General features: G+C 57.0%; 1 protein-coding gene across 1 annotated transcript in view; it reads right to left on the bottom strand.

Moving 5' to 3' along the window:
* Positions 1 to 16,886, bottom strand: part of HSPA12A (heat shock protein family A (Hsp70) member 12A) — a 131,699-nt gene that overhangs the window by 47,077 nt on the left and 67,736 nt on the right. Inside the window, 4 exon segments of the mRNA XM_075348120.1 lie at positions 258 to 395; positions 398 to 446; positions 5,911 to 5,923; positions 5,926 to 6,033. Coding sequence (XP_075204235.1) covers positions 258 to 395; positions 398 to 446; positions 5,911 to 5,923; positions 5,926 to 6,033 — 308 coding nt within the window.

Raw genomic sequence — 16,886 nt, 5'->3', positions numbered from 1 at the left:
ACATGACATGTGACGTGTGATATGTAGGATACATGACATGTGGCGTGTGATATGTAGGATACATGACATGTGACGTGTGATATGTAGGATACATGACATGTGACGTGTGATATGTAGGATACATGACATATAACGTGCGGTATGTATGCATGACATGTGGCGTGTGATATGTAGGATACATGACATGTGACGTGCGGTATGTATGCATGACATGTGGCGTGTGCTCTGTGCCGGCCCCATCCTCCCCCGCTCCTCACCGTGCTGCTGTGCAGCTTCATCTTGAACTTCTCGAAGTACAGCCATTGCTTGGACTCGCTGGGGTCCAGGTCGTGATAAAAATCCCGGGCGGCAAATCCAAAAGTGTGGAACTTCCTGTCCGGTGTCCAGCAGCATGGTGGGTGGGGGTCTTCTGGTTGGACACTCCGGGGTCTCCCCCTTCCCACCTCCTGCAGGGTGACATGTGCTCGTCACTGTGGGGTCACACGTGTGATCTACCCCCGTGACCTCTGCTTGCTGTCAGTTAAATGCAGAAGCCGAGAATCTTAATGAGGCGGCGATTTAATATCTATTAAATAAATCATCCAGCAGCACAAGAAACTAATAAATCCTACCCGAAACCCGCCGTCTCCTCCCTGAGCAGCCATCCCATAATCCTCACATCCTGCATTCACTGACACCTCACCGAGGACACAATCTCATAAGAAGATGCCGTCATCTATGTAAGGGGAGGAGCTACAGGCAGAGCTCCTCCCCTGAGCAGCCATCCCATAATCCTCACATCTGCATTCACTGACACCTCACCGAGACACAATCTCATAAGAAGCCGCCATCTTCTGTGAGGGGAGGAGCTACAGGCAGAGCTCCTCCCCCTGAGCAGCCATCCCATAATCCTCACATCTGCATTCACTGACACCTCACGAGACACAATCTCATAAGAAGATGCCGTCATCTATGTAAGGGGAGGAGCTACAGGCAGAGCTCCTCCCCTGAGCAGCCATCCCATAATCCTCACATCTGCATTCACTGACACCTCACCGAGACACAATCTCATAAGAAGCAGCCCGTCATCTATGCAAGGGGAGGAGCTACAGGCAGAGCTCCTCCCTGAGCAGCCAATCCATAATCCTCACATCTGCATTCACTGACACCTCACCGAGACACAATCTCATAAGAAGCCGCCATCTTCTGTGAGGGGAGGAGCTACAGGCAGAGCTCCTCCCCTGAGCAGCCATCCATAATCCTCACATCTGCATTCACTGATACCTCACCGAGACACAATCTCATAAGAAGCCGCCGTCATCTTCTATGTAAGGGGAGGAGCTACAGGCAGAGCTCCTCCCCTGAGCAGCCATCCCATAATCCTCACATCTGCATTCACTGATACCTCACCGAGACACAATCTCATAAGAAGCCCGCCATCTTCTGTGAGGGGAGGAGCTACAGGCAGAGCTCCTCCCCTGAGCAGCCATCCCATAATCCTCACATCTGCATTCACTGACACCTCACCGAGACACAATCTCATAAGAAGCCGCCGTCATCTTCTACGTAAGGGGAGGAGCTACAGGCAGAGCTCCTCCCCTGAGCAGCCATCCCATAATCCTCACATCTGCATTCACTGATACCTCACCGAGACACAATCTCATAAGAAGCCGCCGTCATCTTCTATGTAAGGGGAGGAGCTACGGGCAGAGCTCCTCCCCTGAGCAGCCATCCCATAATCCTCACATCTGCATTCACTGATACCTCACCGAGACACAATCTCATAAGAAGCAGCCGTCATCTTCTGTGAGGGGGAGGAGCTACAGACAGAGCTCCTCCCCTTCATAGAATCTTATAAGAATACGCCGTCATCTTCTGTGAGGGGAGGAGCTACAGGCAGAACTCCTCCCCCTTCATAGAATCTTATAAGAAGCAGCCGTCATCTTCTATGTGAGGGAGGAGCTACAGGCAGAACTCCTCACCCTACATAGAAGATGACTGCTGCTTCTTATAAGATTCTATGTGAGAGGAGGAGCTAGAGGCAGAGCTCCTCCCCCTACATAGAATCTTATAAGAAGCAGATGTCATCTTTTATGTGAGAGGAGGAGCTACAGGCAGAGCTCCTCCCCCTACATAGAATCTTATAATCAGCAGCCGTCATCTTCTATGTGAGGGGGAGGAGCTAGAGGCAGAGCTAGATTGATTCACTAGAATCAATGTGTAAAACCAGCATTTATGATGTGCGCTGTTCTTGTGCTGATTAGGCCTTGTCTAGTCGCAGGGGGCGCTGTTTCTCCACGCTAGTCGCAGGGGCGCTGTTTTCTCCACGCTAGTCGCACGGGCGCTGTTTCTCCAGGCTAGTCGCAGGGGCGCTGTTTCTCCAGACTAGTCGCAGGGGCGCTGTTTCTCCAGACTAGTCGCAGGGGCGCTGTTTCTCCAGACTAGTCGCAGGGGCGCTGTTTCTCCAGGCTAGTCGCAGGGGCGCTGTTTCTCCACGCTAGTCGCAGGGGCGCTGTTTCTCCACGCTAGTCGCAGGGGGCGCTGTTTCTCCACGCTAGTCGCACGGGCGCTGTTTCTCCAGGCTAGTCGCAGGGGCGCTGTTTCTCCAGGCTAGTCGCAGGGGCGCTGTTTCTCCAGGCTAGTCGCAGGGGCGCTGTTTCTCCAGACTAGTCGCAGGGGCGCTGTTTCTCCAGACTAGTCGCAGGGGCGCAGTTTCTCCAGACTAGTCGCACGGGCGCTGTTTCTCCAGACTAGTCGCACGGGCGCTGTTTCTCCATGCTAGTCGCACGGGCGCTGTTTCTCCAGGCTAGTCGCACGGGCGCTGTTTCTCCAGGCTAGTCGCAGGGCGCTGTTTCTCCAGGCTAGTCGCAGGGGCGCTGTTTCTCCAGGCTAGTCGCAGGGGCGCTGTTTCTCCAGGCTAGTCGCAGGGGCGCTGTTTCTCCAGGCTAGTCGCAGGGGCGCTGTTTCTCCAGGCTAGTCGCAGGGGCGCTGTTTCTCCAGGCTAGTCGCAGGGGCGCTGTTTCTCCAGGCTAGTCGCAAGGGCGCTGTTTCTCCAGGCTAGTCGCGGGGGCGCTGTTTCTCCAGGCTAGTCGCGGGGGCGCTGTTTCTTCAGGCTAGTCGCGGGGGCGCTGTTTCTCCAGGCTAGTCGCGGGGGCGCTGTTTCTCCAGGCTAGTCGCGGGGGCGCTGTTTCTCCAGGCTAGTTGCGGGGGCGCTGTTTCTCCAGGCTAGTCGCAGGGGCGCTGTTTCTCCCAGACTAGTCGCAGGGGGCGCTGTTTCTCCAGAACTAGTCGCAGGGGCGCTGTTTCTCCAGGCTAGTCGCAGGGGCGCTGTTTCTCCAGGCTAGTCGCGGGGGCGCTGTTTCTCCAGACTAGTCGCAGGGGCGCTGTTTCTCCAGACTAGTCACAGGGGCGCTGTTTCTCCAGACTAGTCGCAGGGGCGCTGTTTCTCCAGACTAGTCGCAGGGGCGCTGTTTCTCCAGACTAGTCGCAGGGGCGCTGTTTCTCCAGGCTAGTCGCAGGGGCGCTGTTTCTCCAGGCTAGTCGCAGGGCGCTGTTTCTCCAGGCTAGTCGCAGGGGCGCTGTTTCTCCAGGCTAGTTGCAGGGGCGCTGTTTCTCCAGGCTAGTCGCAGGGGCGCTGTTTCTCCAGGCTAGTTGCAGGGGCGCTGTTTCTCCAGACTAGTCGCAGGGGCGCTGTTTCTCCAGGCTAGTCGCCCTCTCTCCATGTTATCACACATGATGTCCACCAGCCGGCGTCATCGCAGCTCCAGGATATCTTGCTCATGTACGCGGCTCATATTAGCAGTGTCGTGCGCCTCACGTGACGGGTGTACGCGCTCACGTGCCGGGTGTACGCGCTCACGTGCCGGGTGTACGCGCTCACGTGCCGGGTGTACGCGCTCACGTGCCGGGTGTACGCGCTCACGTGCCGGGGTGTACGTGTCCGGGTTTCAGAGGTGCACTGTGCATGAGCGGAAAGACGTCCAATCCCGCGCAGTGCTCACCGACACTGCTGAAGTGAGCCGCGTGCAGGAGCAGATGTCCTGGGTGCGATGGTGGATTTCGGCGTTTCTTGGTGCATTTTTGGGTCACAAGTTGTGTTTTGCACCAAAACCTGTGAGTGCAGAAAGCAGAGATCAATGGAAGGAGCGAGGCAAGGTCTGAGACCCCATCACCAGATCCCTGGAGAGGACAGCGCGGGGTTTACCGCCATATGTCACATCTGCCGCTATACACTGACCCCGGACACGCACAGGCTTCTAACTGATCGCATGGAAAGTGCCGCGCTCACATCCGGCATCCGAGCGACAGTAACCACAGATAAGTGCGGCCCCCAAATGTCAGCGCAAGAGGGGCGCGGAACCCAGATCCACCGACAACCCCTGCAGACCACCGCCCGTATATACAAGGACCGCTGCAGACCACCGCCCGTATATACAAAGACCCCTGCAGGACCACCGTCCCTATATACAAGGGCGCTTCTGCAGACCACCGCCCGTATACACAAGGGCCCCTGCAGACCACCGCCCGTATATACAAGGGCCCCTGCAGACCACCGCCCGTATATACAAGGACCGCTGCAGACCACCGCCCGTATATACAAGGACCCCTGCAGACCACCGCCCGTATATACAAGGGCCCCTGCAGACCACCGCCCCGTATATACAAGGGCCCCTGCAGACCACCGCCCGTATATACAAGGACCCCTGCAGACCACCGCCCCGTATATACAAGGGCCCCCTGCAGACCACCGCCCGTATATACAAGGGCCCCTGCAGACCACCGCCCGTATATACAAGGGCCCCTGCAGACCACCGCCCGTATATACAAGGGCCCCTGCAGACCACCGCCCGTATATACAAGGGCCCCTGCAGACCACCCGCCCGTATATACAAAGGCCCCTGCAGACCACCGCCCGTATATACAAGGACCCCCTGCAGATCACCGCCCCTATATACAAGGGCCCCTGCAGACCACCGCCCGTATATACAAGGACCGCTGCAGACCACCGCCCGTATATACAAGGGCCCCTGCAGGACCACCGCCCCTATATACAAGGACCCCTGCAGACCACCGCCCGTATATACAAGGACCCCTGCAGACCACCGCCCGTATATACAAGGGCCCCTGCAGACCACCGCCCGTATATACAAAGGCCCCTGCAGACCACCGCCCGTATATACAAAGGCCCCTGCAGACCACCGCCCCTATATACAAGGACCCCCTGCAGATCACCGCCCGTATATTACAAAGGCCCCTGCAGATCACCGCCCCCTATATACAAGGACCCCCTGCAGATCACCGCCCCCTATATACAAAGGCCCCTGCAGACCACCGCCCGTATATACAAAGGCCCCTGCAGACCACCGCCCCTATATACAAGGACCCCTGCAGATCACCGCCCGTATATACAAAGGCCCCTGCAGACCACCGCCCGTATATACAAGGGCCCCCTGCAGACCACCACCCGAATATACAAAGGCCCCTGCAGACCACTGCCCGTATATACAAGGACCGCTGCAGACCACCGCCCGTATATACAAAAGGCCCCTGCAGACCACCGCCCGTATATACAAGGACCCCTGCAGATCACCGCCCCTATATACAAGAGCATCTGCTTGCACTCACTCGTGGCCTCTGCAGGACTATCACTCGTGGCCTCTGCAGACTATCACTCGTGGCCTCTGCAGACTATCACTCGTGGCCTCTGCAGACTATCACTCGTGGCCTCTGCAGACTATCACTCTCACAGAGCTGTGTGTAATTCTCGCCAGTAATATCTGGGGGTCCCTGCACGCGGGGGGCGGCGGTGGCGGGGGTTATACGGGGCGACCATCTGTCCGCCTTACACATGATAATAGCAGATGGCTGCGGATGCAGCAGCTGATGTCGGTGATGGGGGGGGTCTACGTTATGTGCCCCCCGGGATATTACCTCATGATGTGATACATTCTGGCTCTTTGGAGAAGGCAAAGGCGTAACCGCTGGACGTGGTGCCGAAATCAATGGCCACGACTACGGAGAAGGCCTGCTCCTCCGCCGCACCGCCCGCCGAGTCTTTCCTGCAAGAAGAAGGACAATGAAGGGTTTAACCCCTGTGTGACCGGGCGCTGCAGCCAATCACATGGGTCTGTGAGGAGGGGAAGGCTGCACAGCTCAGTCTGTAGGGGGCGCTGCATGTGAACGGTCAGTCTGTAGGGGGCGCTGCATGTGAACGGTCAGTCTGTAGGGGGCGCTGCATGTGAACGGTCAGTCTGTAGGGGGCTGCATGTGAACGGTCAGTCTGTAGGGGGCGCTGCATGTGAACGGTCAGTCTGTAGGGGGGCGCTGCATGTGAACGGTCAGTCTGTAGGGGGCTCCACATGTGAACGGTCAGTCTGTAGGGGGCGCTGCATGTGAACGGTCAGCCTGTAGGGGGCGCTGCATGTGAACGGTCAGTCTGTAGGGGGCGCTGCATGTGAACGGTCAGTCTGTAGGGGGCGCCACATGTGAACGGTCAGTCTGTAGGGGGCTCCACATGTGAACGGTCAGTCTGTAGGGGGCGCTGCATGTGAACGGTCAGTCTGTAGGGGGGCGCTGCATGTGAACGGTCAGTCTGTAGGGGGCTCCACATGTGAACGGTCAGTCTGTAGGGGGCGCTGCATGTGAACGGTCAGTCTGTAGGGGGCGCCACATGTGAACGGTCAGTCTGTAGGGGGGCTCCACATGTGAACGGTCAGTCTGTAGGGGGCTCCACATGTGAACGGTCAGTCTGTAGGGGGCTCCGCATGTGAACGGTCAGTCTGTAGGGGGGCTGCATGTGAACGGTCAGTCTGTAGGGGGCGCTGCATGTGAACGGTCAGTCTGTAGGGGGGCGCTGCATGTGAACGGTCAGTCTGTAGGGGGCTCCACATGTGAACGGTCAGTCTGTAGGGGGCGCTGCATGTGAACGGTCAGTCTGTAGGGGGCTCCACATGTGAACGGTCAGTCTGTAGGGGGCTCCACATGTGAACGGTCAGTCTGTAGGGGGCGCTGCATGTGAACGGTCAGTCTGTAGGGGGCTCCACATGTGAACGTCAGTCTGTAGGGGGCGCTGCATGTGAACGGTCAGTCTGTAGGGGGCTCCACATGTGAACGGTCAGTCTGTAGGGGGCGCTGCATGTGAACGGTCAGTCTGTAGGGGGGCTCCACATGTGAACGGTCAGTCTGTAGGGGGCGCTGCATGTGAACGGTCAGTCTGTAGGGGCGCTGCATGTGAACGGTCAGTCTGTAGGGGGCTCCACATGTGAACGGTCAGTCTGTAGGGGGGCGCTGCATGTGAACGGTCAGTCTGTAGGGGGCTCCACATGTGAACGGTCAGTCTGTAGGGGCTCCGCATGTGAACGGTCAGTCTGTAGGGGGCGCTGCATGTGAACGGTCAGTCTGTAGGGGGCTCCACATGTGAACGGTCAGTCTGTAGGGGGCTCCGCATGTGAACGGTCAGTCTGTAGGGGGCGCTGCATGTGAACGGTCAGTCTGTAGGGGGCTCCATATGTGAACGGTCAGTCTGTAGGGGGCTCCGCATGTGAACGGTCAGTCTGTAGGGGGCGCTGCATGTGAACGGTCAGTCTGTAGGGGGCTCCACATGTGAACGGTCAGTCTGTAGGGGGCGCTGCATGTGAACGGTCAGTCTGTAGGGGGCGCTGCATGTGAACGGTCAGTCTGTAGGGGGCGCTGCATGTGAACGGTCAGTCTGTAGGGGGGCGCTGCATGTGAACGGTCAGTCTGTAGGGGGCGCCACATGTGAACGGTCAGTCTGTAGGGGGCGCTGCATGTGAACGGTCAGTCTGTAGGGGGCGCTGCATGTGAACGGTCAGTCTGTAGGGGGCTCCACATGTGAACGGTCAGTCTGTAGGGGGCTCTACATGTGAACGGTCAGTCTGTAGGGGGCGCTGCATGTGAACGGTCAGTCTGTAGGGGGCGCTGCATGTGAACGGTCAGTCTGTAGGGGGCGCTGCATGTGAACGCTCAGTCTGTAGGGGGCGCTGCATGTGAACGGTCAGTCTGTAGGGGGCGCTGCATGTGAACGGTCAGTCTGTAGGGGGCGCTGCATGTGAACGGTCAGTCTGTAGGGGGCGCTGCATGTGAACGGTCAGTCTGTAGGGGGCGCTGCATGTGAACGGTCAGTCTGTAGGGGGCGCTGCATGTGAACGGTCAGTCTGTAGGGGGCGCTGCATGTGAACGGTCAGTCTGTAGGGGGCGCCGCATGTGAACGGTCAGTCTGTAGGGGGCGCTGCATGTGAACGGTCAGTCTGTAGGGGGCTCCACATGTGAACGGTCAGTCTGTAGGGGGCTCCACATGTGAACGGTCAGTCTGTAGGGGGCTCCACATGTGAACGGTCAGTCTGTAGGGGGCTCTACATGTGAACGGTCAGTCTGTAGGGGGCGCTGCATGTGAACGGTCAGTCTGTAGGGGGCGCTGCATGTGAACGGTCAGTCTGTAGGGGGCTCCACATGTGAACGGTCAGTCTGTAGGGGGCGCTGCATGTGAACGGTCAGTCTGTAGGGGGCTGCATGTGAACGGTCAGTCTGTAGGGGGCTCCACATGTGAACGGTCAGTCTGTAGGGGGCTGCATGTGAACGGTCAGTCTGTAGGGGGCTGCATGTGAACGGTCAGTCTGTAGGGGGCTCCACATGTGAACGGTCAGTCTGTAGGGGGGCTCCGCATGTGAACGGTCAGTCTGTAGGGGGCTCCACATGTGAACGGTCAGTCTGTAGGGGGCGCTGCATGTGAACGGTCAGTCTGTAGGGGGCGCTGCATGTGAACGGTCAGTCTGTAGGGGGCGCTGCATGTGAACGGTCAGTCTGTAGGGGGCTCCACATGTGAACGGTCAGTCTGTAGGGGGCGCTGCATGTGAACGGTCAGTCTGTAGGGGGCGCCACATGTGAACGGTCAGTCTGTAGGGGGCTCCACATGTGAACGGTCAGTCTGTAGGGGGCTCCACATGTGAACGGTCAGTCTGTAGGGGGCTCCACATGTGAACGGTCAGTCTGTAGGGGGCGCTGCATGTGAACGGTCAGTCTGTAGGGGGCTCCACATGTGAACGGTCAGTCTGTAGGGGGCTCCGCATGTGAACGGTCAGTCTGTAGGGGGCGCTGCATGTGAACGGTCAGTCTGTAGGGGGCTCCATATGTGAACGGTCAGTCTGTAGGGGGCTCCGCATGTGAACGGTCAGTCTGTAGGGGGCGCTGCATGTGAACGGTCAGTCTGTAGGGGGCTCCATATGTGAACGGTCAGTCTGTAGGGGGCTCCGCATGTGAACGGTCAGTCTGTAGGGGGCTCCACATGTGAACGGTCAGTCTGTAGGGGGCGCTGCATGTGAACGCTCAGTCTGTAGGGGGCTCCACATGTGAACGGTCAGTCTGTAGGGGGCGCTGCATGTGAACGGTCAGTCTGTAGGGGGCTCCACATGTGAACGGTCAGTCTGTAGGGGGCGCTGCATGTGAACGGTCAGTCTGTAGGGGGCTCCACATGTGAACGGTCAGTCTGTAGGGGGCTCCACATGTGAATGGTCAGTCTGTAGGGGGCGCTGCATGTGAACGGTCAGTCTGTAGGGGGCGCTGCATGTGAACGGTCAGTCTGTAGGGGGCGCTGCATGTGAACGGTCAGTCTGTAGGGGGCTCCACATGTGAATGGTCAGTCTGTAGGGGGCTCCACATGTGAACGGTCAGTCTGTAGGGGGCGCTGCATGTGAACGGTCAGTCTGTAGGGGGCTCCACATGTGAACGGTCAGTCTGTAGGGGGCGCTGCATGTGAACGGTCAGTCTGTAGGGGGCTCCACATGTGAACGGTCAGTCTGTAGGGGGCTCCACATGTGAACGGTCAGTCTGTAGGGGGCGCTGCATGTGAACGGTCAGTCTGTAGGGGGCGCCACATGTGAACGGTCAGTCTGTAGGGGGCGCTGCATGTGAATGGTCAGTCTGTAGGGGGCGCTGCATGTGAACGGTCAGTCTGTAGGGGGCTCCACATGTGAATGGTCAGGAGGCGAGTGCAGCTCTGGAGGCGAGTGCAGCTCTGGAGGCGAGTGCAGCTCTGGAGGCGAGTGCAGCTCTGGAGGCGAGTGCAGCTCTGGAGGCGAGTGCAGCATTAATACTGGACTCTCCCATCCCCCGTCCCTTCTGGGGCAGCTTCAGCTTTAGATCATGAAAGCACAGAATCTGGTGCAGGATCCCTATCATTAAAGTGATCCAGGATCCTCTGGACGGGGCGGATCTGCTGTAATGCTGTCCGTTCCCTGTCACCATTTTCAGGATCACTGCTTTCTGTCAGTGAGTGGGGACCCTGCATAGACTTGTGAGCGGTCACAGCTGCGGATCGTCGCAGTGTATCAGTGTGGGACATGTGACCCACACACAGCACTAATCTCCTGAGCTCCAGACTGATGTGACACGCAGTAACAGACCCTCAGCTGTGAGCAGGATGAGGCAGAGCTCCTCGCTGCGCTGCTTTTCTTCCAGGTGTTGCGCGTGTCACACGGTGGAGATCTGCAGAGCAGCGCCCGATCAGGGGTCCTGGAAATCGGAGCCCACCCGTGCTCCTGAGGCTACAGACCCATCTCTACAGTCAGGGCAGAAAGTATTGGCGCCCCTGAAGCTGCTCCAGGACATGACGGACCCATCTCTACAGTCAGGGCAGAAAGTATTGGCGCCCCTGAAGCTGCTCCAGGACATGACGGACCCATCTCTACAGTCAGGGCAGAAAGTATTGGCGCCCCTGAAGCTGCTCCAGGACATGACGGACCCATCTCTACAGTCAGGGCAGAAAGTATTGGCGCCCCTGAAGCTGCTCCAGGACATGACAGACCCATCTCTACAGTCAGGGCAGAAAGTATTGGCGCCCCTGAAGCTGCTCCAGGACAGGACGGATTTATTTCGCGACTTGTGATTCAGACGTTTATTTCCTTTTGGAACAAATCAAAAATCAGAAGAAAAAAAGCAAATCCCAGATAATTTCCCACAAAACTCCAGAACTGCCGCATCACACGTGCCCCTCTCCTCGCTGTGCGGCTGCCCCTCTCCTCGCTGTGCGGCTGCCCCTCTCCTCGCTGTGCGGCTGCCCCTCTCCTCGCTGTGCGGCTGCCCCTCTCCTCGCTGTGCGGATGCCCCTCTCCTCGCTGTGCGGATGCCCCTCTCCTCCCTGTGCGGATGCCCCTCTCCTCCCTGTGCGGATGCCCCTCTCCTCCCTGTGCGGATGCCCCTCTCCTCCCTGTGCGGATGCCCCTCTCCTCCCTGTGCGGATGCCCCTCTCCTCCCTGTGCGGATGCCCCTCTCCTCCCTGTGCGGATGCCCCTCTCCTCGCTGTGCGGATGCCCCTCTCCTCGCTGTGCGGCTGCCCCTCTCCTCGCTGTGCGGCTGCCCCTCTCCTCGCTGTGCGGCTGCCCCTCTCCTCGCTGTGCGGCTGCCCCTCTCCTCGCTGTGCGGCTGCCCCTCTCCTCGCTGTGCGGCTGCCCCTCTCCTCGCTGTGCGGCTGCCCCTCTCCTCGCTATGCGGCTGCCCCTCTCCTCGCTATGCGGCTGCCCCTCTCCTCGCTATGCGGCTGCCCCTCTCCTCGCTATGCGGCTGCCCCTCTCCTCGCTATGCGGCTGCCCCTCTCCTCGCTATGCGGCTGCCCCTCTCCTCGCTATGCGGCTGCCCCTCTCCTCGCTATGCGGCTGCCCCTCTCCTCGCTATGCGGCTGCCCCTCTCCTCGCTATGCGGCTGCCCCTCTCCTCCCTATGCGGCTGCCCCTCTCCTCACTATGCGGCTGCCCCTCTCCTCACTATGCGGCTGCCCCTCTCCTCACTATGCGGCTGCCCCTCTCCTCACTATGCGGCTGCCCCTCTCCTCACTATGCGGATGCCCCTCTCCTCACTATGCGGATGCCCCTCTCCTCACTATGCGGATGCCCCTCTCCTCACTATGCGGATGCCCCTCTCCTCACTATGCGGCTGTCCCCTCTCCTCCCTATACAGCTGCCCCTCTCCTCACTATGCGGATGCCCCTCTCCTCACTATGCGGATGCCCCTCTCCTCACTATGCGGATGCCCCTCTCCTCACTATGCGGATGCCCCTCTCCTCACTGTGCGGCTGTCCCCTCTCCTCACTATGCGGATGCCCCTCTCCTCACTATGCGGATGCCCCTCTCCTCACTATGCGGATGCCCCTCTCCTCACTATGCGGATGCCCCTCTCCTCACTATGCGGATGCCCCTCTCCTCACTGTGCGGCTGTCCCCTCTCCTCCCTATACAGCTGCCCCTCTCCTCACTGTGTGGCTGCCCCTCTCCTCACTATGCGGCTGCCCCTCTCCTCCCTATACAGCTGCCCCTCTCCTCACTGTGTGGCTGCCCCTCTCCTCGCTATGCGGCTGCCCCTCTCCTCGCTATGCGGCTGCCCCTCTCCTCGCTATGCGGCTGCCCCTCTCCTCGCTATGCGGCTGCCCCTCTCCTCGCTATGCGGCTGCCCCTCTCCTCACTATGCGGCTGCCCCTCTCCTCACTATGCGGCTGCCCCTCTCCTCACTATGCGGCTGCCCCTCTCCTCACTATGCGGCTGCCCCTCTCCTCACTATGCGGCTGTCCCCTCTCCTCCCTATACGGCTGCCCCTCTCCTCACTATGCGGATGCCCCTCTCCTCACTATGCGGATGCCCCTCTCCTCACTATGCGGATGCCCCTCTCCTCACTATGCGGCTGCCCCTCTCCTCACTATGCGGCTGCCCCTCTCCTCACTATGCGGCTGCCCCTCTCCTCACTATGCGGCTGCCCCTCTCCTCACTATGCGGATGCCCCTCTCCTCACTATGCGGATGCCCCTCTCCTCACTATGCGGCTGCCCCTCTCCTCACTATGCGGATGCCCCTCTCCTCACTATGCGGCTGCCCCTCTCCTCACTATGCGGCTGCCCCTCTCCTCACTATGCGGATGCCCCTCTCCTCACTATGCGGATGCCCCTCTCCTCACTATGCGGATGCCCCTCTCCTCACTGTGCGGCTGTCCCCTCTCCTCCCTATACAGCTGCCCCTCTCCTCACTGTGTGGCTGCCCCTCTCCTCACTATGCGGCTGCCCCTCTCCTCCCTATACAGCTGCCCCTCTCCTCACTATGCGGCTGCCCCTCTCCTTACTATGCGGCTGCCCCTCTCCTCACTATGCGGCTGCCCCTCTCCTCACTATACAGCTGCCCCTCTCCTCACTATGCGGCTGCCAGTCTCCTCACTATGCGGCTGCCCCTCTCCTCACTATGCGGCTGCCCCTCTCCTCACTATGCGGCTGCCCCTCTCCTCACTATGCGGCTGCCCCTCTCCTCACTATGCGGCTGCCCCTCTCCTCACTATGCGGCTGCCCCTCTCCTCACTATGCGGCTGCCCCTCTCCTTACTATGCGGCTGCCCCTCTGGAATAAATATCTGCCATCAGTCGCCTCCTATCCCCGTCCACAGGCTTCTCAGGCCACATGCGCACGCTGCGGTTTTTGTCGCGTTTTTCAGTGCAGTTTTGTGGTCAGCTGCACTTTATTTATCTGCAGTTTATTTGTAAAATCCGGGTGACAAAAAAGCCGCCGCCGCAGCGTGTTCATTCTTCTGTGTTTTTTCATGTTTTGTCTTGAAATCTCTCTCCACGAGGTGCCGCGACACTTCCAGCTCTGCTACATCTGACGCTCACAGCGAGCACCATATAACGTGACCGCCTGCTGTGAGGTTCAGGCTGAGACTGACGTGAGCTATGCGATCAGCGGTGATGTCACTCAGGTGAGTCCTCCACCTGCGGCTCATCTCAGTCACAGCCTGATCTGCAGTCACAGGTGCAGGACTCCAGCTGTGGCCGCGGGTATCCTGAGTGATGTCACCGCTGACTGCATGGCTCACTTCAGTTGCTGCGTGGAGCTCACAGCGGCCAGTCATGTTCTATGGCGCTCGCTGTGAGCTTCAGATGTAGCAGAGCTGGAAGCGTCGTGGGATCTTGTGTGGCTTATGTCAGACCTGCAGGGGTGTTTTGGGGGTTAATAAAGTGGTGAAAGAGGGGGCTTTTTAATATTTTATTTAAAATAAAGAATTTTTTGTGTGTTTGTGTTTATTTACTATTACTTACAGATTATTGATGAGGGGGTGACTCAGACGCCTAACATCACTAAACTAGGACTTAGTGGGTTGTGGGCTGCCATTAATTCCTTAATACCCCAATTGCCACCACACCAGGGCAATGGAAAGAGCCAGGCCATCGCCAGAATTGGTGCATCTTATGGATGTGCCACTTCTGGGGTGGCTGTGGGCTGCTATTGTTAAGCTGAAAAGGGCCAAATAACCATAGCCCTTCCCATCCTAATAATCTCAGCCCTCAGTTGTCTTTTTCACCTTGGCTAGTTTTAGAAAAATGGCGGGGATCCCACATCATTAAAAAAAAAAAAAGTGTGGGATCCCCTGTATTTTTCATAACCAGCCAAGGTACAGCAGACAGCGGAGGGATGCAGCCTGCAGCTGCTGCTGTTCCTGCGCTGGGTATGAAAATTGTGGGGACCCCACGTCATTTTTTTTTCTTTTACCAAAAACACATTAACAAAACAGCTGGTGAAGCGGCTATCCCTCCATCGAGCTGGGCTGTTATTCCTGTCTGTTCTATCTATCCCTCCATCGAGCTGGGCTGTTATTCCTGTCTGTTCTATCTATCCCTCCATCGAGCTGGGCTGTTATTCCTGTCTGTTCTATCTATCCCTCCATCGAGCTGGGCTGTTATTCCTGTCTGTTCTATCTATCCCTCCATCGAGCTGGGCTGTTATTCCTGTCTGTTCTATCTATCCCTCCATCGAGCTGGGCTGTTATTTCTGTCTGTTCTATCTATCCCTCCATCGAGCTGGGCTGTTATTTCTGTCTGTTCTATCTATCCCTCCATCGAGCTGGGCTGTTATTTCTGTCTGTTCTATCTATCCCTCCATCGAGCTGGGCTGTTATTCCTGTCTGTTCTATCTATCCCTCCATCGAGCTGGGCTGTTATTCCTGTCTGTTCTATCTATCCCTCCATCGAGCTGGGCTGTTATTCCTGTCTGTTCTATCTATCCCTCCATCGAGCTGGGCTGTTATTCCTGTCTGTTCTATCTATCCCTCCATCGAGCTGGGCTGTTATTCCTGTCTGTTCTATCTATCCCTCCATCGAGCTGGGCTGTTATTCCTGTCTGTTCTATCTATCCCTCCATCGAGCTGGGCTGTTATTCCTGTCTGTTCTATCTATCCCTCCATCGAGCTGGGCTGTTATTCCTGTCTGTTCTATCTATCCCTCCATCGAGCTGGGCTGTTATTCCTGTCTGTTCTATCTATCCCTCCATCGAGCTGGGCTGTTATTCCTGTCTGTTCTATCTATGCCTCCATCGAGCTGGGCTGTTATTCCTGTCTGTTCTATCTATCCCTCCATCGAGCTGGGCTGTTATTCCTGTCTGTTCTATCTATCTCTCCATCGAGCTGGGCTGTTATTCCTGTCTGTTCTATCTATCCCTCCATCGAGCTGGGCTGTTATTCCTGTCTGTTCTATCTATCCCTCCATCGAGCTGGGCTGTTATTCCTGTCTGTTCTATCTATCTCTCCATCGAGCTGGGCTGTTATTCCTGTCTGTTCTATCTATCCCTCCATCGAGCTGGGCTGTTATTCCTGTCTGTTCTATCTATCCCTCCATCGAGCTGGGCTGTTATTCCTGTCTGTTCTATCTATCCCTCCATCGAGCTGGGCTGTTATTCCTGTCTGTTCTATCTATCCCTCCATCGAGCTGGGCTGTTATTCCTGTCTGTTCTATCTATCCCTCCATCGAGCTGGGCTGTTATTCCTGTCTGTTCTATCTATCCCTCCATCGAGCTGGGCTGTTATTCCTGTCTGTTCTATCTATCCCTCCATCGAGCTGGGCTGTTATTCCTGTCTGTTCTATCTATCCATCCATCGAGCTGGGCTGTTATTCCTGTCTGTTCTATCTATCCATCCATCGAGCTGGGCTGTTATTCCTGTCTGTTCTATCTATCCATCCATCGAGCTGGGCTGTTATTCCTGTCTGTTCTATCTATCCCTCCATCGAGCTGGGCTGTTATTCCTGTCTGTTCTATCTATCCCTCCATCGAGCTGGGCTGTTATTCCTGTCTGTTCTATCTATCCCTCCATCGAGCTGGGCTGTTATTCCTGTCTGTTCTATCTATCCCTCCATCGAGCTGGGCTGTTATTCCTGTCTGTTCTATCTATCCCTCCATCGAGCTGGGCTGTTATTCCTGTCTGTTCTATCTATCCCTCCATCGAGCTGGGCTGTTATTCCTGTCTGTTCTATCTATCCCTCCATCGAGCTGGGCTGTTATTCCTGTCTGTTCTATCTATCCCTCCATCGAGCTGGGCTGTTATTCCTGTCTGTTCTATCTATCCCTCCATCGAGCTGGGCTGTTATTCCTGTCTGTTCTATCTATCCCTCCATCGAGCTGGGCTGTTATTTCTGTCTGTTCTATCTATCCCTCCATCGAGCTGGGCTGTTATTCCTGTCTGTTCTATCTATCCCTCCATCGAGCTGGGCTGTTATTTCTGTCTGTTCTATTTTTTCTATCCATCCATCAATTATCCGATCAGATTTTGTTTCTACTTTAAAAAAACCGCATTAACAGAAACGCCCGATTATTACAAGCGGTTTTACATTTCCAGGCTCTCTGGGACCAGGCGCAGTTTTAGTCGCAGTTTTAGTCGCAGTTTTAGTCGCAGTTACACCTGCAGCGTGCACATATTGCCTCACCCCTCAAACCTGGAATCTTGGACTCTCCTTTATAAACGTCTCCAGGTTTCTCGTATCTGAAGGCGTCTTCTCTCCTCTCTCCTCTCTCCTCTCTCCTCTCCTCTCTCCTCTCTCCTCTCCTCTCTTCTCTCCTCTCCTCTCTCCTCTCCTCTCTTCTCTCCTCTCCTCTCTCCTCT

The sequence above is a fragment of the Anomaloglossus baeobatrachus genome, chromosome 5 (assembly GCF_048569485.1).
Source record: "Anomaloglossus baeobatrachus isolate aAnoBae1 chromosome 5, aAnoBae1.hap1, whole genome shotgun sequence".
NCBI classification, from domain to species: domain Eukaryota; kingdom Metazoa; phylum Chordata; class Amphibia; order Anura; family Aromobatidae; genus Anomaloglossus; species Anomaloglossus baeobatrachus.
Note: the sequence above shows the minus strand (reverse complement) of the source record. Positions and strands in the feature narration are given on the sequence as shown.